The 15353-nt window shown below is 54.6% G+C and overlaps 7 protein-coding genes across 7 annotated transcripts; 5 read left to right on the top strand and 2 right to left on the bottom strand.

Moving 5' to 3' along the window:
• Positions 1 to 649: 649 nt before the first annotated feature.
• Positions 650 to 2460, top strand: BP01DRAFT_338656 (adenosylhomocysteinase; the record flags this gene model as incomplete). Its single annotated transcript, XM_025573331.1, has 5 exons — positions 650 to 688; positions 744 to 876; positions 933 to 1059; positions 1113 to 1714; positions 1766 to 2460. 5 exons carry the CDS (start codon positions 650 to 652, stop codon positions 2212 to 2214), a joined length of 1350 nt encoding a protein of 449 aa, XP_025432189.1. The 3' UTR covers positions 2215 to 2460.
• Positions 2461 to 2638: 178 nt separating this feature from the next.
• BP01DRAFT_391047 (uncharacterized protein) lies at positions 2639 to 4120 on the top strand. The gene is made up of 2 exons (XM_025578047.1): positions 2639 to 3543; positions 3658 to 4120. Exons 1-2 carry the CDS (start codon positions 2741 to 2743, stop codon positions 4067 to 4069), a joined length of 1215 nt encoding a protein of 404 aa, XP_025432188.1. The 5' UTR covers positions 2639 to 2740; the 3' UTR covers positions 4070 to 4120.
• Positions 4121 to 6552: 2432 nt separating this feature from the next.
• BP01DRAFT_25777 (Tm-1-like ATP-binding domain-containing protein) lies at positions 6553 to 8005 on the bottom strand. The gene has a single exon (XM_025571293.1). The coding sequence runs from the start codon at positions 7908 to 7910 to the stop codon at positions 6636 to 6638; it is 1275 nt and encodes a 424-aa protein (XP_025432187.1). The 5' UTR covers positions 7911 to 8005; the 3' UTR covers positions 6553 to 6635.
• Positions 8006 to 8143: 138 nt separating this feature from the next.
• BP01DRAFT_355871 (TIM-barrel enzyme family protein) lies at positions 8144 to 9359 on the top strand. Its single transcript, XM_025574798.1, has 3 exons — positions 8144 to 8316; positions 8374 to 8519; positions 8592 to 9359. The coding sequence occupies exons 1-3, from the start codon at positions 8232 to 8234 to the stop codon at positions 9192 to 9194; spliced, it is 834 nt and encodes a 277-aa protein (XP_025432186.1). The 5' UTR covers positions 8144 to 8231; the 3' UTR covers positions 9195 to 9359.
• A 183-nt stretch (positions 9360 to 9542) lies between these two features.
• On the top strand, positions 9543 to 10608 carry BP01DRAFT_338647 (SDR family NAD(P)-dependent oxidoreductase; the record flags this gene model as incomplete). The annotated part of the gene is made up of 2 exons (XM_025573330.1): positions 9543 to 9594; positions 9671 to 10608. 2 exons carry the CDS (start codon positions 9543 to 9545, stop codon positions 10525 to 10527), a joined length of 909 nt encoding a protein of 302 aa, XP_025432185.1. The 3' UTR covers positions 10528 to 10608.
• Positions 10609 to 10775: 167 nt separating this feature from the next.
• On the top strand, positions 10776 to 11692 carry BP01DRAFT_391043 (uncharacterized protein; the record flags this gene model as incomplete). Its single annotated transcript, XM_025578046.1, has 2 exons — positions 10776 to 11184; positions 11347 to 11692. Exons 1-2 carry the CDS (start codon positions 10880 to 10882, stop codon positions 11690 to 11692), a joined length of 651 nt encoding a protein of 216 aa, XP_025432184.1. The 5' UTR covers positions 10776 to 10879.
• A 312-nt stretch (positions 11693 to 12004) lies between these two features.
• BP01DRAFT_294509 (C2H2-type zinc finger protein) lies at positions 12005 to 14037 on the bottom strand (the record flags this gene model as incomplete). The annotated part of the gene is made up of 6 exons (XM_025571776.1): positions 12005 to 12114; positions 12171 to 12233; positions 12285 to 12312; positions 12361 to 12437; positions 12487 to 12627; positions 12675 to 14037. 6 exons carry the CDS (start codon positions 14035 to 14037, stop codon positions 12005 to 12007), a joined length of 1782 nt encoding a protein of 593 aa, XP_025432183.1.
• Positions 14038 to 15353: the final 1316 nt, after the last annotated feature.

Genomic DNA, 15353 nt, shown 5'->3' with positions numbered 1-15353 from the left:
CTAGTTATATCTTTCAAGCCTACCGAACCGAAGATCCGAAACATCCCTACATTCGGCGAATTGACGGCGGATATTTCAAGCTAAGGTTCCACCCCCGAAACCAGCTCCCACGGGGCCCAAGATCCGATTCTGATAAGTTAATCCCTGTGTACGGAGTAAGAACCGGAGACTTTTCAAATTGCTGTCAATTGGACCGCAGTGAGTACCTTGGACTACTCTAGACTAGTAGCTTAGTAAGCGCTACATGTCTAACTTACCTCACTCGGACCAGAGTACTTGGACAACGCAGAGATGAGGGAGGAGGGGAAGAGGGGAAGTGCCGCTGTAACTAACAGTACGTAGTAACATTACTTAACTTCGTTACTTTTAAGTTACACTGTAGTAAAAACTGCTGGTCCCACCGGTAAAACTCTTCTTCCGGTCCTAACTTGGGCTCAGCCCCGCCCCAGCACCACCAAACTTATTTCTCTTCCCGATTCCCCTCCCCTCCTCCTCCCTCCCTCTTCCTCCTCCTCTCCCCAATCTCTCTTTTCCTTATCTCACCCCCTTTTTTTCTCCTTATCCTTCTAGTAGGTTGTCCTCATTACCTTCATCCTCCATCCTCCCATTTGTTGCTAACTCTTTATCCTAGTCTTCTCACACATTCACAATGGCCGCTCCCGCCCAGAAGTTCAAGGTCGCCGACATCGTATGTGCTGCCCCATCACCAGAAATTGTCCATCCTCATCCTAATCAATCTCCAGTCGTTGGCTGCCTTCGGTCGCCGCGAGATCGAGCTCGCCGAGATCGAGATGCCCGGTCTCATGGCCATCCGCCGCAGATACGCTGAGGACCAGCCCCTCAAGGGTGCCCGCATCGCCGGTTGCTTGCACATGAGTATGTCCCGACACTGTGACTGTCGTTGCTGACTGCTAATCACCTTCCCTCCTCAGCCATCCAGACTGCCGTTCTCATCGAGACCCTCGTTGCCCTCGGTGCTGAGGTCACTTGGTCTAGCTGCAACATCTTCTCCACCCAGGACCACGCCGCCGCCGCCATCGCCGCCGCCGGTGTCCCTGTGTAAGCTGAATTTTTTTTCTGCCTGTGCGTTCCGGCGCTAACACTACAACTAGCTTCGCCTGGAAGGGTGAGACCGAGGAGGAGTACAACTGGTGCTTGGAGCAGCAGCTCGTCTCCTTCAAGGATGGCAAGAAGCTCAACCTCATCCTCGACGACGGTGGTGACTTGACCTCCCTCGTCCACGAGAAGTACCCCGAGCAGCTCAAGGACTGCTACGGTCTGTCCGAGGAGACCACCACCGGTGTCCACCACCTGTACCGCATGCTCAAGGAGGGCAAGCTCCTCGTGCCCGCCATTAACGTCAACGACTCCGTCACCAAGTCCAAGTTCGACAACCTGTACGGCTGCCGTGAGTCCCTCGTCGACGGTATCAAGCGTGCCACCGATGTCATGATCGCCGGTAAGGTCGCCGTCGTCGCTGGTTTCGGTGATGTCGGCAAGGGCTGTGCCGATGCTCTCCGCAGCATGGGTGCCCGCGTCATCGTCACTGAGATCGACCCCATCAACGCCCTCCAGGCTGCCGTCCAGGGCTACCAGGTCACCACCATGGAGGAGGCCGCTCCCCAGGGTCAGATCTTCGTCACGACCACTGGCTGCCGTGACATCCTCGTTGGCAAGCACTTCGAGGTTATGCGCAACGACGCCATTGTCTGCAGTAAGTTGCATCCTGCTTAGAGATTGAGAGCATCACTAAAAAATTCTGTAGACATCGGTCACTTCGACATTGAGATCGACGTCGCCTGGTTGAAGGCCAACGCCAAGTCCGTCCAGAACATCAAGCCCCAGGTCGACCGCTACGAGATGCCCAGCGGCAACCACATCATCCTCCTCGCCGAGGGCCGTCTCGTCAACCTGGGCTGTGCCACCGGCCACTCCTCCTTCGTCATGTCCTGCTCTTTCTCCAACCAGGTCCTTGCTCAGATTGCCCTGTTCAAGGCCGAGGACGTTGCCTTTGGCCAGAAGTACGTCGAGTTCGGCACCAGCGGCCGCAAGCCCGTCGGCGTCTACGTCCTGCCCAAGGTCCTCGACGAGCAGGTCGCTCTCCTCCACTTGGAGCACGTCAACGGCAAGCTGTCCAAGCTCACCCCCGTCCAGGCCGAGTACCTTGGACTGGAGGTCACCGGTCCCTTCAAGGCCGATCACTACCGCTACTAAGCTTTTTCTTTCAACATAAACCACGTGTTCGACATTGATTTTGGTATACCCTGAACGGCTAGAGTTTTTCAACATGGTCACGATGTTATGAAACAGATACAACGGGTTCTTTTACTATGGGGCTCAAAAGCATATTGTCTTCAACGGCAAGCAAAAAGTGGCATAGTGGGGGTTTTTGGGTTAGGTGCATGAAGTTTTATACCATATGACAGATAAAATAATATTTGCGTCATCTGAGATGATGATTGATTCTTGCATGATACTGTATGAATGTAGTGTGTAAGGCTGTGCGGAGGAGGAAGTAGACTCTGTCAGTGTCACAATGAAAGAATGACAGACTAAGTCGATTTAGCCGCCGCCCCGCTTTTTAGTCGTGTTACTCCGCACTCTGGGCCCATTCTTTGATGTATACCCCAGATACAAACAACGAATTGCCAGACGGCAGTCCGCTTGACCGGTCGATTCATTTTCTTTTCTGCCATCATTCTCTTTCTTCTCATTAGGAGCCAGGAATAACCACCCTGCAATGCCCCAACCCAGTCTGCGCCTCCTCCGAGCCGCCCCCGATTTCCGCGCTCTCCGCTCCGTCCTCGACACCCTCAAAGAAGCCGACCACCACTACGCCCAACAAGAGCAGCACAACATCGAAGACCGGTCGCTGCGCATGCAGCAACTCTTCTCCCCGGACGGAGCCCGTCTTAGGAAGCAACAACAACAACAACAACAACCATACCACCAACAAGACGAACCAGACCAGCACCGACACCACCACGACCCCAACTCCTTTTCTCGACGACCAGAAACCCAACTCCCCCTGGACCAACGCGACCACATCCCCGACTGGCACCGGAACAAAATCGGCTACATCCCCTCCACCTGGCACGCCTCGTCGCTCCAGATCTCGCGCATTCCGGCACATGTCCTAACCAGCACGTATTTTACGCTTCCGTGGACGGATGGGGAAGAGGGGGAGGAGGGGGATAGCAGCCCCCACACGCAAGACAACAACAACAACACCCCCTCTGCACGCGAGGGTCGCAGTCCCCATCTCCATCCCCATCCCCCTCCCCAAGCGCAAGACGATGCCACACTCGCGCGCAAAGTCGGCCGGTACGCGCGGGGACGACACAGCCTCTACGCGCGTGACCACCGGGCCGATCCCTTCGCGCGCACCTGGCGGCAGCATATCGCGCTCGGGTATGTGGTGCAATGGGACGAGTGGCAGCGGGTGTTCATGGCGCCCTTGCTGCTGAAACAGTTTACGGATATCGCGAGGGGGAAGGCGCGGGCGGGGCAGTTTGGTGGGGAGGTTAATTTGGTGTTGCTTGGGTGAGTTGGTCTTTTTTTTACGGGGGGGGTCTATTTTCTGGAGCAGCTTTCGATCTACGTACTCCTTGAGACCTGCTATGGTTGATGAGTGGGTTTAATGTTTGATTAAATTAGCGTCGGCGAATTGTCTCTCAAGGATCCACGACCCCCAGACCTAGACAATAATCGGTTGCCCGCGGAGTTGGAAGGTATTGAGGAGACAGTACGGCGTTCCCCGGTCGGACGGAAAAAGAGAAGCCCCTTCGCCCCGCCCGTCACGGCTTCGCTGGGGGTGTTGTTGGTGGGGGAGCGCAGAGGCCGGAACGTGTTGCTCGGGTGGGAGGTGTGGCAGGGGGACGGGGAGGACTGGAGGTCGTATACGGTCAAAGGCGATGTGTGGGAGTACTGGGACCAGCAGAGGAGGTGGGAGGCGGGGGAGTTGGAAATGCAGGATGAGGATGCCAGGGAGGTCGCGTCTGTCTGGGATGTGGTGAGGGATGATGTGGATAAGCGGGGGAAGCATAGAAGTAGACGACAAAAGACGTAGATGATGATTTCGGGGTGGTCTTTGTATAACATTTGTGATGGATAACCGTGGGGATGATACCCTGGGGAGTAGTTATACCCTGAAAGTTAAGTTGGTGTACATTATTGAACACTCAAGTATGTTGGCCGGTGGAGCTATGCCGCCGTTTGTCGTCATAATTCGATGGCTCCAATTGCTATGTTCCCGACGTAGGATTACCGGCTGGACGGATTGGCTTTGTGAAAGCCAGTATCCAAGGTGTATCATGAGAGCTTTGCGCCAGAATATAACAGCTTCTGGACGATGTTCGTATACCGTTCTAGGACGGATTCTTCCGCGTGCCACGGGCCGAGCAGCTCTTTCATTTTAGTAAATGGACGATAGATACCCGGATGTGATATGGATGTCCCGCACAAACCACCTCAAGACAAAAGCTCGGTCTGCAAGATTTACTTGCCCGTATGAATGGAGCTTGCCATTGCAGCCCAACGCTGTAGATATGTCGTACCAAGAACCCCACAGAAGGGCCCCTCAGCCACATATCCAGAAAGATGCCTGGCCTTGGTACGTAGGTTATTCAAGATGGTTGTATCAATTTATCTGTCTCTGACTGCTTCTTCTGAAGGCATATATCGGTGGTTCGTTGAGCTTGTGGTTCAGTCCAGGTATCCTTTCTCGTCGTAATTAAGCAGAAGAGGAATCACTGAGTGGTTACACCAGTAGGTGTTGAGGTTCGCGTATACCAGAAGAGCGAAAGGTAGCCGGTTTGATAATGATTAGTGATAACAAGTAGATCCGTAGCAGTCGTACGTAGACCAGCTGGTTGAACCTAGGATGGATCTCCTACCAGCGGGCCGCAGCTTCAGCGTTCTCTAGTGCACACGCGAACTCCATGAGGCAATCCCGGGAAGCGATCAAGAAGGCGCTCACATGTGATGGTCGATCAGCCCTAAGCTAAAAGAAAAAAAGTTAGCTTATCGGACGGGAACCGGAATACCTCTCCTACTCACCTGAGACACAGTGAAAGCGGCTTGTTTCATCTCGAATCGAGCAAGGAAACCTCCAGATGCGATGTGGGTTTTCCTTATGACCTAGCTGGAGGAGAGCTGCGTGAGGGGTGTTCTGAAGGGATACGGAACCAACATAGAACAGGATATCACGGCGGACGTGGCGGAGGAGCCATTGCGACAAGGAATGGACTCTCACTGTATCGGATAGGGTGCCGAGGTTCGCGTACCCCAGTAAGCATAGCCCTCTTGATGTGTCTTGGGTGGATCTGTTATTGTATCGAATACGGTGCTGCAAATATAATATTAGCAATTCCCTGTGTTGTTCAGGAAACCAGAAGATCATACCCGGGATCTGAAAAGAAGAGGAGTGGTTACGACTGGATCTATCAGTTGTGCCATGATATTTCGCTAATATGCTAATAAATACATTTCTAACACTGTTACAAGGCGACAGGTCACGCCGATGCATATTAACGATCCCATCTTGCTATGATTCAATATCGGTTCAGTCGCAAATAGGATCCGAACCATCTCTACAATTCATCCAAAGCCACTGGGAAATCTCCAAGTATTCAGCTAAGAATGTCGTTCAACTACTTACCTTCGAATTGAAGACCAACCGCAGCCGAAACACCGGTCTGAAATGACTATTTGGCCGAAGCCCAAAGAATAAAGCCGGGATTACCGGGCATGAGGCAAAGTTTTTCGACGTCTACTCCGATAATCTTGCGGCGGTGAGCCAGGAACGCCTTGTAGTTGGCTGTATGCTGCTAGCAAAATGTGGTGAGTCCTGAGTCCATGTACAAGACGGGGATATGGTCGGCGTCGGACGACACCCATATGTCGGCGAGTTCGTGCCTGTGATAATGATATAAACCGGAAGAGGCGATTTGTAGCACGACCGATTCATCGACGGCTTCCAACCCAGCAGATGAGCGTCCGGGTTGAGGAAGTACTGCAACACGCCTCTGTGCTGCGTCCTTTGGCGACACAGAACGCGCACTTCTCGCCAATCTTTTTGTGCGGAAGGCTCTCCATATAGAGAGGAAATGTTCGTCTGTTTGTTCGTTGACAGGCTGATTTGGCGGTGTCTGGACCTGATCCTTCTAAGCCGCTACATGCAGCTGATTCCTGTCGTCAGGATAGAAGCAGGATGAGAAGGAAAGACAAGGTCATGGATGATAGAGGCAACGAAAGAATGGTTAGTTGAATGTTTTCTCTGGGTTAGAAGCCATGGGTGGGTCATTTGGATCCATTATGGGATTTGGGTAAATATGGAGTGGGTGGGATGTGAAGAAGGAAAAGAGTTGGAGAAATGGGGGTTCAAATAATGAGGCACAGGGAGTCCAATCATGGCATAGATGAATAGCCATGTTGAATTCACGCTTTGGTAATGGTGAATCGGCCTTCATGTGGAGATGGAATACTTACTAGCTTTATTGGCATTCACTTAGACCTAATGAGCTGGTCGAGTCTAGTGTTCACTCGAAGAACCCATTATCCTCACCTCTCAGGTGAATCGAGCTAACCTTAGATTCCAGTCATTGCAACAGACGAAAGAGACTCCAAGACAACATCTACTCGATCAGGTTACATCCCATAAGTCTCCCCAATGTCTCCACCAACACCCTCGCAAAAGCCTCATCATTGACATGCTCCTCCCTCCTGATGACCTCCACCCCAGACCCCTTCAAACCCTTCTCGACGGTATCAAACAACACCTCATCTGCCTCGGGATCCCAATACGGGCCCCCGTCTTTATCCAACTGGCTCACGCCCCCCATCGGCAACACCACAACAACTCTGTCCGGTCTCGTCGCAGCCCTCAACTTCTCTGCGATAAACTCCCCGACCTTCTGATTCTCCTCTGGGGACGTCCTCACCAGCGTCACCGTTTTATTATGCTCGAATATGCGCCTGCCCTTGAACTTTTCAGGGACGGTCTCTCTGGTCCCGTGATTCACCATATCGCACGCCCCGACACTAACCACCTGCGGAATTCCCCTGGCCGCCGCAGCATCGAGCCGTTGCGGGCCTGCACTCAACACCCCGCCGACCTTCTCATCGACCACCTCCGAAGTGGTCAAGTCGATGACAGCATCGAGCTGGCCCTCGCGGATGAGCCGCTCCATCGCCTTGCCCCCAGACCCGGTGGCGTGGAAAATGTACACCTCGCTCGCAGTCTTCGGATTCTGCGTTAGCAGTTTCTGCATCGCATCGACGCAGGGTGTCGTCACGCCGAACATAGTAATCCCTATCCTTCTGCGTCTGGTTGACTGCTGACCGCGATTGTCAGGCTGCTGCTGCTGGCGGTGGAAATACGCCTCCGCCATCGCCCCCGCCGCGGCGGCCGCATTATCCAGGATACGCGTCAAAATGGAGTTCGTGCCCGCGATGTCAACGACGCTGTACATCATGGTGATGTCGGTTTCCTGGACATAGGGGGCGATGTTGCCGCTGGCCATGGTGGAGAGCATCAGCTTGGGGAAGCCGATGGGGAGGGCGTCGCGCATGGCGGCGGCGGCGACGGTGGTGCCGCAGCTGCCGCCCAGGGCTAGGATGGCGTGGATCTGGTGGGATTCGTAAAGGCGCTGGACGTGGTGGGTGGTGAATTCGGTGACTTTTTGCATGTAGTCCTGGCGTTCGTGGGCGGCGTACGCCTCGGTGGGCGTTTCGGGGATGTCGATTTCCGGGTGCGAGGTGGGCTCGCGGCCGATGTCGAGGAGGAGGACTCTGGTGCTGGTGGTAGTGTTGGTGGAGAGGAGCTGAGCGCGTGTATACTGCAGTTCGGTCAATTTGGTGTCGCAGGTGCCGATGAGGAGGACGGTGGGGGTGGTAGAGGGAGATGACATTGTGTAGTTGATGACCAGATATTGTTTGTGTGAGTCGAATGGATAGAGTCGTGAAGATTACCAGGGCATGGAGAAGATATGTTGTGTTGACTTCAATAGTGTGTTGTAGTATTGGATTTATCCACAGGTGGGGGTGGATGATGTATGTATGAGAAGGATCATGTAACACTAAGACACCAGCTGCACAATGATGTTGTTTGCCCCTCTTTCTCCTCTCTTTTTACTGCATCCTCCCCCTCTCGATCTGCTCTTCTCGCTTGTCCTCTACCTCTACCTCAAAAACAACTCCCCTCAATTGTGACAAAACAAACACCCCACAAAATGCGTCCATCAAACCGACGAGAAGTGCTCGCCCGTCTGCGCGCGACCATCGCCGATGGCTCCATCATTGTCGGGGCCGGAGCAGGTAACTTCCTCCTTCCTAGACTCCAAACCAAACCAGCCACCAACTCACAATCAACAGGAATCGGACTTTCCGCCAAATTCATCGAAAAAGGCGGCGCCGACCTCATCCTGGTCTACAACTCCGGCCGATTTCGCATGGCCGGCCGTGGCTCTCTCGCGGGGATGATGCCATACTCAGATGCCAACGCAGTCGTGGTCGAGATGGTAAGGTTTTACTTCCAAACCTCCTCCATCCCGTGCAATTGTCCCACTAATGACCCCCCCCTCCCCAAAAAGGCCTCCGAAGTTCTCCCGATTGTAGAAAACACCCCCGTCCTCGCAGGCGTCTGCGGCACCGACCCCTTCCGCAACATGCGCCACTTCCTCACGCAGCTGCGCGACCTGGGGTTCGTCGGTGTCCAGAACTTCCCGACGGTCGGGCTCATCGACGGCAACTTCCGCGCGAACCTCGAGGAGACGGGCATGGGGTACGAGCGCGAGGTCGAGCTGATCCGGCTGGCGCACGAGATGGAGCTGGTCACGACGCCGTACGTGTTCAATATCGATGAGGGGGAGCGCATGGCGCGCGCGGGCGCCGACATCATCGTCGTGCATCTGGGGCTGACGACCTCCGGCACGATCGGCGCGCAGACGGCGGTCTCGCTGGATGATTCAGTCCGCATCATCCAGGAGGTGCGCGATGCGGTGGTCCGCATCAATCCCGAGGTGATTGTACTGTGTCATGGTGGGCCGGTCGCGGCGCCGGAGGATGCGCAGTATGTGCTGTCGCGGGTGAAGGGGGTGCATGGGTTCTTCGGCGCGAGTAGTATGGAGCGATTGCCGGTGGAGAGGGCAATTGAGGAGAATGCGAAGGCGTTCAAGGGGGTGAAGCTTGGATGATGCTGAGTGGGGTTGTGTATGTAGTGTGGATTGATTGCGAACTGGACAAGATTGTTGTAGGTAGATTGTGTATGCTGTGCCGCCGGAGTATGCCCGATCGGGTAAATTCCCGGCGAGAGGATGAGGGATATCGCAGTGGAGAATGGAGAGTTAAGTCAAAGTGCAGGTGATCAATCGTGCTCTTTATTATCCGAGAGAGAGGTACTAGCTTTGCAAAATAAATTTAACCGGAGCAGTTGGAAGAGCAGTAGTTACGGTGCGCGTAACTATTTCAACACCAGACAAACTCCCTCTTTCCCTACCATCTGCCCTCCCCTCCAAACAACACCCCCACCTCATACCACCACAATGTCTGGAATTCTCGCAGGCAAACTCGCCATCATCACCGGCGGCTCACGAGGTAAAAGCCTTCCAAGTTCCCCGATCCATGTAGCTTCCCCTCGCACTTGACTAAACGGCAACCCAAACCTGTCCAGGCATCGGCGAAGCCATCGCCCACAACCTCGCGCGCAAAGGCTGCTCCCTCCTCCTCAACTACACCTCGGACTCCTCTCGCGCGCGCACCGAATCCCTCTGCCAGCAACTCTCGCGCGAGCACTCGATCCGGTGCGTGCCCGTGCAAGCCGACCTGTCGGACCCCGCCCCCGCGGTTGAGCGCATTCTCAGCGTCGCCAAGGCGGAGTTTTCTTCCACCAGCCAGCAACAGAACCTCACCGTCGACATCCTGATCAACAACGCGGGCGTGTCCAAGGATCGCTTCCTCAACGACGCCGACCCCGCCAAGGGCCCCATCGACGCGGCCTACTTCCACTGGCACTACACGATCAACGTGCTGGCGCCGCTACTGCTGACGCAGGCGGTGGCGCCCTACCTACCACGCTCGCCGCCGCGCGCGGGCCGCATCGTCAACATCTCCAGCATCTCCTCGTCGCTGGGGTTCACGGGCCAGTCGGTGTACGGCGGCACGAAAGCGGCGTTGGAGGCGATGACGCGCACCTGGGCGCGCGAGCTGGCCGACTACGCGACCGTCAACGCGGTCAACCCCGGCCCGGTCATCGGGGATATGTACTTTGCCACCGGGGAGGAGTTCTGGCAGCAGATGCAGGGGTTTCAGGATAACACGCCGCTCAGCAAGATGATGGAGGGCGAGGATCGGCAGCTCGAGGCGTTGACGGAGGAGCAGAAGCGGTTGATCCGCGAGAAGATGGGGGGCCGCAGACCCGGGTTCACGGGCGAAGTGGCTGGTGTGGTGGGGATGTTGTGTACGGAGGATGCGGGGTGGTGTACGGGGAGTGTGGTGTGTGCGAATGGGGGATTGAAATTTACAGTGTAGCTTTAGTTAGCTTCAGCTTCAGCTTAAGCTTATATGGATACCATAGTTTACAATTGATATGAGTAGATGAATAAATAGAACTATGATGGAAATATGTGTTTTGTTGTTAAATCCTTGGGACCATACACTAGTATATATACACCAAGTAGAAGCACGTGAGAGGGTTCGCCCGACGTCATGTCCTGTCATGTCACATGTCATCATCCGTTTCTCTTCCTCTTCCTCTTCCGCTTCAATTCATTGATCGTCGAACTCAATTGCGAAGATTTCCCACTGATCGAATCATTGATTCCAATCGCTTTCCATCCTTCCACCCAAATTGGACCACCACTGAATAAATCCCCCCACAGTCATGCCTCACAGACTCCCCTCAGTGCTCAACCGCAAGCTCAATCTCAACCTCTCCCGGTCCCTCCACCACCCCATATCCTACCGTCCCATATCATCCACCAGCATTAGCTCCACCCGCAATTTCCACCCATCCAGCAGCAGCAGCAGCAGCAGTAGCAGCAGCAGGACCCCATTCCAGTCTGGCCGTGCAGCAACCCTTCCCCCCAACCCCACCACGAGAATCGCGACCTACACAACCAGCACCAGCAGCATCAGTCCATCCGGCAAATCAACCAGCGATGTTATCGTCGAAGAGCTTCAGGATCTGTATGCAGCCCAGTCCAGTCCAGCCAGCCAGCCAGCCCAACCCCCCTAGCCCCGGTCCAGCCCCCCCGCCTGCATCAAGTACTCCACCAGTCCCTCCCCCCCCCCCCCCCCCACCTCAAACCCCCACCTCAATCTCAATCCAAACTGACATGGGCACAACAGCTACGAAACCGCAAAAGACGAATTTGAAATCGCGACCGAAAGCACCGACAACGCCACGATCTACGCTGCCTCAGATCGGGCGTCCGCGCGCGACGCGCTGAACGAGCTGCTGGCGGTGTACACGCTGTACACGCGGGACGTGTCGCTGCTGGACGCGGCGGGACGATCGGGCGTAGAAAAGCTGCTGGGGGCGGAGGCCGGGGAGGAGATCACGATTGACACCGGGTTGAATCCGCAGGGGATTGAGGAGGAGGCGCGGGCGGAGGTGAAGAGACGGGTGGGGCAGCGGGTGAGGGAGTTGAAGGGGGCGATTGAGGCTTTGGAGGAGCGGGGAAATGAAGAATAATTCACCTTTTTTTTCCCTTGGGTGTAGCTGGTGTAGGATAATGGATCTTGATAGTATAATATTAGGGTAGGGTGGTGTTTATGCTCTGTTCGAGTAGTAGGAATGTCTACTACTGTACGGCTGTACCAGTATAGTATAGTGTAGTAGCGATCATCATTCATCACCTTCCATCACCTTTTTTTTGAATCCAACTCATCTAGAATACATCCTCGCATCAATCCTAAATCAATCATATATACTCACTGCAGTATTTGGTCGTGGGGTATCAGTATCGGTATCGGTAGGTATAAATAAGGTATTAACAAAAATTATTCACGCCACCTCGGCGAGCACCGATCCGAATTGATCCGTTAGAGGGGACGGCATCGTTATGCTGCTGCTGTGGTCTTTATGTGTGCTCTTGAGGTGGCGTTTAAGTTGGTCTACCATCATCAGTACATCTTCCGACAACCTTCGACAACCGCTCCAAAGTACTCACCGTGTCGAGTGAAACTCTTCGTGCACCCCGGGTAGTGGCACTTGTGCCGTCGTTCGCCGTGTGCTATCCTGTCAGTACATCTCTTGCCATTTACCAGTTAATATATCAACATACTTAATCGATGACTGGACATGTTGGACGACTAAACCTAGTAAGTATCAAACCCCACTAACCCCATCAGAGAACTTACATCGCCTGTCTGAAAGTTGCATCCCGGATAGGTGCATTTGAATGGCTTCTCACCCGTATGCGTGCGTGAATGCGTTTCTACTCCAGATCAGCAACCTGCACATGCAGCAACCAAAGACAGACATACTCAGTTCGCTGCTATCGGTGAACGACTTCCCGCACTCGGCACACTTATACGGCTTCTCCCCGCGGTGGCTGCGCTCATGTCGTTCCAGCGTGGCTTGCCGGGCAAAGAACTTGCCACACACCGAACATTTGAAATTTTTGTCTGGATAGTCAGCGAATATCAATCTACTCGGACACCGTGGAACTTACAGTTGCTGTGCGTCAGAAAATGGCCCTGCAGCTTTGACTTCTGCGAGAACGGCTCGTCCGGCCGATGGCATCCCTCCCAGCAGCAATAATATCCAGTTCCCTTGGCGCCCTCCACCGTCGCCATATGGCTGGCAATCAAATGTTCTTGGAGCCCGCACGAATCCGAGAATGTAAGCCCACAGGCTTTCTTAACCCCACCGACCGTGGTGGTCCAACGGCAGATATGTGACTCGATTTCCGGGATGTACTCGGGGCTGGTTAGGACAGAAGAGCCTCCGTCCAGCGGAGGCGGCGTGTCCCCGGGACTGATCTGGGAGCTCACGCTGGACCGGGAGTGACGGGAATAGGGGGAATACGGGGAGTAATGATGGTGCGCGTGGCTGTGTGTCCGGCAGCGATGAACATGCGTACGGCACGGTTTGCGGTGTGCGGAGGTGGTTGGTTCCTGTGTGGCGGTCTGATCGGCCATGTCGGCCGTGTCGGTCGCATTATGGGTGTGGAAATGAGGAGCGTGACTGTGACTGTGACTGTGACTATGGTTGTGGTTCGGGTTCGGGTTGATGTGGAAGCAGGTATAATTCGAGGCGTCGTCCGTGGGCTTTTGATGCTCACTGCAGTCCGGCACCTGCTGCACGTGGTACTGGTGATGGCAAGTACTCAGGTCTGGACACACGCCCATCATGTGGAAGACATCCGCCGGGTTGACTGAGGTCGGCATCGGATACCAGGCGTGGTGGGCATCTTTCGGCAAATCGTGGCACTGGAAATGCTGATGGCTGTGCGAGTGACAATGTGACACCGGGAGAGGCGCAAAGGGAGCAAAAAAGGCATCTGTGGAACCCACTAAGCCGGTGGCCGCAGGGAGCCCTCCTGTCTTAAGCTGCTCCCCCGGTGCCTGGGGGAGCGTGGCCGGGGCCAGGAGGTCGCTTGACTCGAGGTTCAGCGGCGATCCCAAAGCTAATAATGCCTCCAGACTATGCTCGCCGTCGGCGTGGGTGCCACTGCCGAAGCAGTGCTCGTCGAAGCAGACCGGATCCGTGCTGTCGCAATGTGTCTCGTTGCAGTGTGTCTCGTCGCAGTGTGATACAGAGCACCCGGCAAGCTCATCGCAATCAACGAACCCATCGCAGACCGATGGGCAGGTGACGGAGCAAGTATCCATGTCACAGCAGTCCTCATCGGCAGGGCAATTCTCCCCGACCTCACAATGGGGCAGCGCGGCATGATGCTCCTCTTGCGAACATTTCCACTGGGCCACTTGAGCCTCGGTGTCAAGAGGCTCTTCCGGGTCTTTAGCATCCAAATGGAATGCCTCCCAGTGGCACTCCAAGCAAAAATCGTCTTTCTTCGTGTGCGAAGCCATGGTGTCGTGTGAGGGGAAAGACATGAGCAGTGTCTCCCAAAGGTCAAGAGAAAGGGACAATCTATGTCGTGGAGGAGTCGACAGATTCACGGTCCCACAAAATTCGCCGCCCTGACGACCGATGAGCGGGGACTTGCGTGGGAAATAGACTGGGGGTCTGTTCTCAGGTCTATCAAGTGCGGGCAAGTCAGCGCGGCTGTCCTCCTCCACCACGCGAGCGGGCACGACATATCACATACCAATTAGAACAGCAGATTTTGCAAGGGATCGGTCCAGCGGTAGCTAACAGCTGTGGTGCGACAAAGGCTACAGGCAAAAATCACCAGGAAGCGTGGAGAGAAAAGACGAACCGCCTAGAGAGAGCGGGCAAAAGGGCCTGGGGACCTTGGGAGCCAGCATGAGGGCGTCTGAAGGAGACCGAAAGTGGGATGGAAATTCAGGTATCCATCGCAGAGTAAGTTGCACGTTAAGAGTTACCAGGAGAAGAGGTACTACCAGATTACTGAGTACCACTACTTTCAGGGCAGTGAGGGCACTGGGAAACCACTTTAGGGGGAGAAGAGTCAGGGCCAGATAGGGCGGGTAGGGCCAATAGGGCAGGTATTTTCGGTACCAATACCGGCGCCATACGCTGATCGGAGGGGAAGAATAAATTTGAGGACCTTGGGGACGAGGGGGAGGACCTTGGGGAATGGCGTCATGCTAGTCTCTTCCAGCCAATGATGGCCCTCCGATTGTCAGAATTGTTTCTCTTCTTGCTGTCGTGCGTCGAGAGAGTGTGCTGGGATTCAGCTACAATGCAAAATAAAAAGCATTCAAAGGAGGGGCAGCAGAGAAAGGATCTTAGTTGAGATCAAACAAAAATGTGTTGGAAGACTGGGTGAGGGGAACCCATTCTTCACACGTGGGCGGGAAATCTCTTCGACCGGATTCTGCCCGTCAAATCGCTTCCGCCTTGGAGGGGTGAGCTGCTTGGATCCACGAAGATGAATCAATGCCAAAGGTCAATTCAGGCCGAATTAAACGTCCAATGACTTACCACGAACGAGATATCGCGAGCATCGATGATTTCTACACCCACCATAACCGACAGACCTCCCAAGGCCCATACAATGGGTACTAAGTATGATCCAGCTCACCAAAAGAAATCCCACCAACGACAGAGCCAGGAGATGGCGGGTAGCGGCTCCCGCACGTGCCGACGGCTGCCTACGGGCCCTGCAGTGCATCACCGTCCCCAAATTCCAACTCCATTTCAACTAACCACATCTATATACACTCTCGAAACAACAATAATACCACTGTTCATTCCTGAA

The sequence above is a fragment of the Aspergillus saccharolyticus genome, assembly GCF_003184585.1.
Source record: "Aspergillus saccharolyticus JOP 1030-1 unplaced genomic scaffold BP01scaffold_11, whole genome shotgun sequence".
NCBI lineage: Eukaryota > Fungi > Ascomycota > Eurotiomycetes > Eurotiales > Aspergillaceae > Aspergillus > Aspergillus saccharolyticus.
Note: the sequence above shows the minus strand (reverse complement) of the source record. Positions and strands in the feature narration are given on the sequence as shown.

Excerpts from the sequence above, each read along its gene's own strand:
- BP01DRAFT_25777 (XM_025571293.1), bottom strand. The coding sequence starts at position 7,910 with ATGTCATCTCCCTCTACCACCCCCACCGTCCTCCTCATCGGCACCTGC.
- BP01DRAFT_355871 (XM_025574798.1), top strand. The coding sequence starts at position 8,232 with ATGCGTCCATCAAACCGACGAGAAGTGCTCGCCCGTCTGCGCGCGACC. Across the intron at positions 8,317-8,373 it reads CATTGTCGGGGCCGGAGCAG|GAATCGGACTTTCCGCCAAA; the intron begins GTAACTTCCTCC and ends CACAATCAACAG. Across the intron at positions 8,520-8,591 it reads ACGCAGTCGTGGTCGAGATG|GCCTCCGAAGTTCTCCCGAT; the intron begins GTAAGGTTTTAC and ends CTCCCCAAAAAG.
- BP01DRAFT_391047 (XM_025578047.1), top strand. The coding sequence starts at position 2,741 with ATGCCCCAACCCAGTCTGCGCCTCCTCCGAGCCGCCCCCGATTTCCGC. Across the intron at positions 3,544-3,657 it reads GTTAATTTGGTGTTGCTTGG|CGTCGGCGAATTGTCTCTCA; the intron begins GTGAGTTGGTCT and ends TGATTAAATTAG.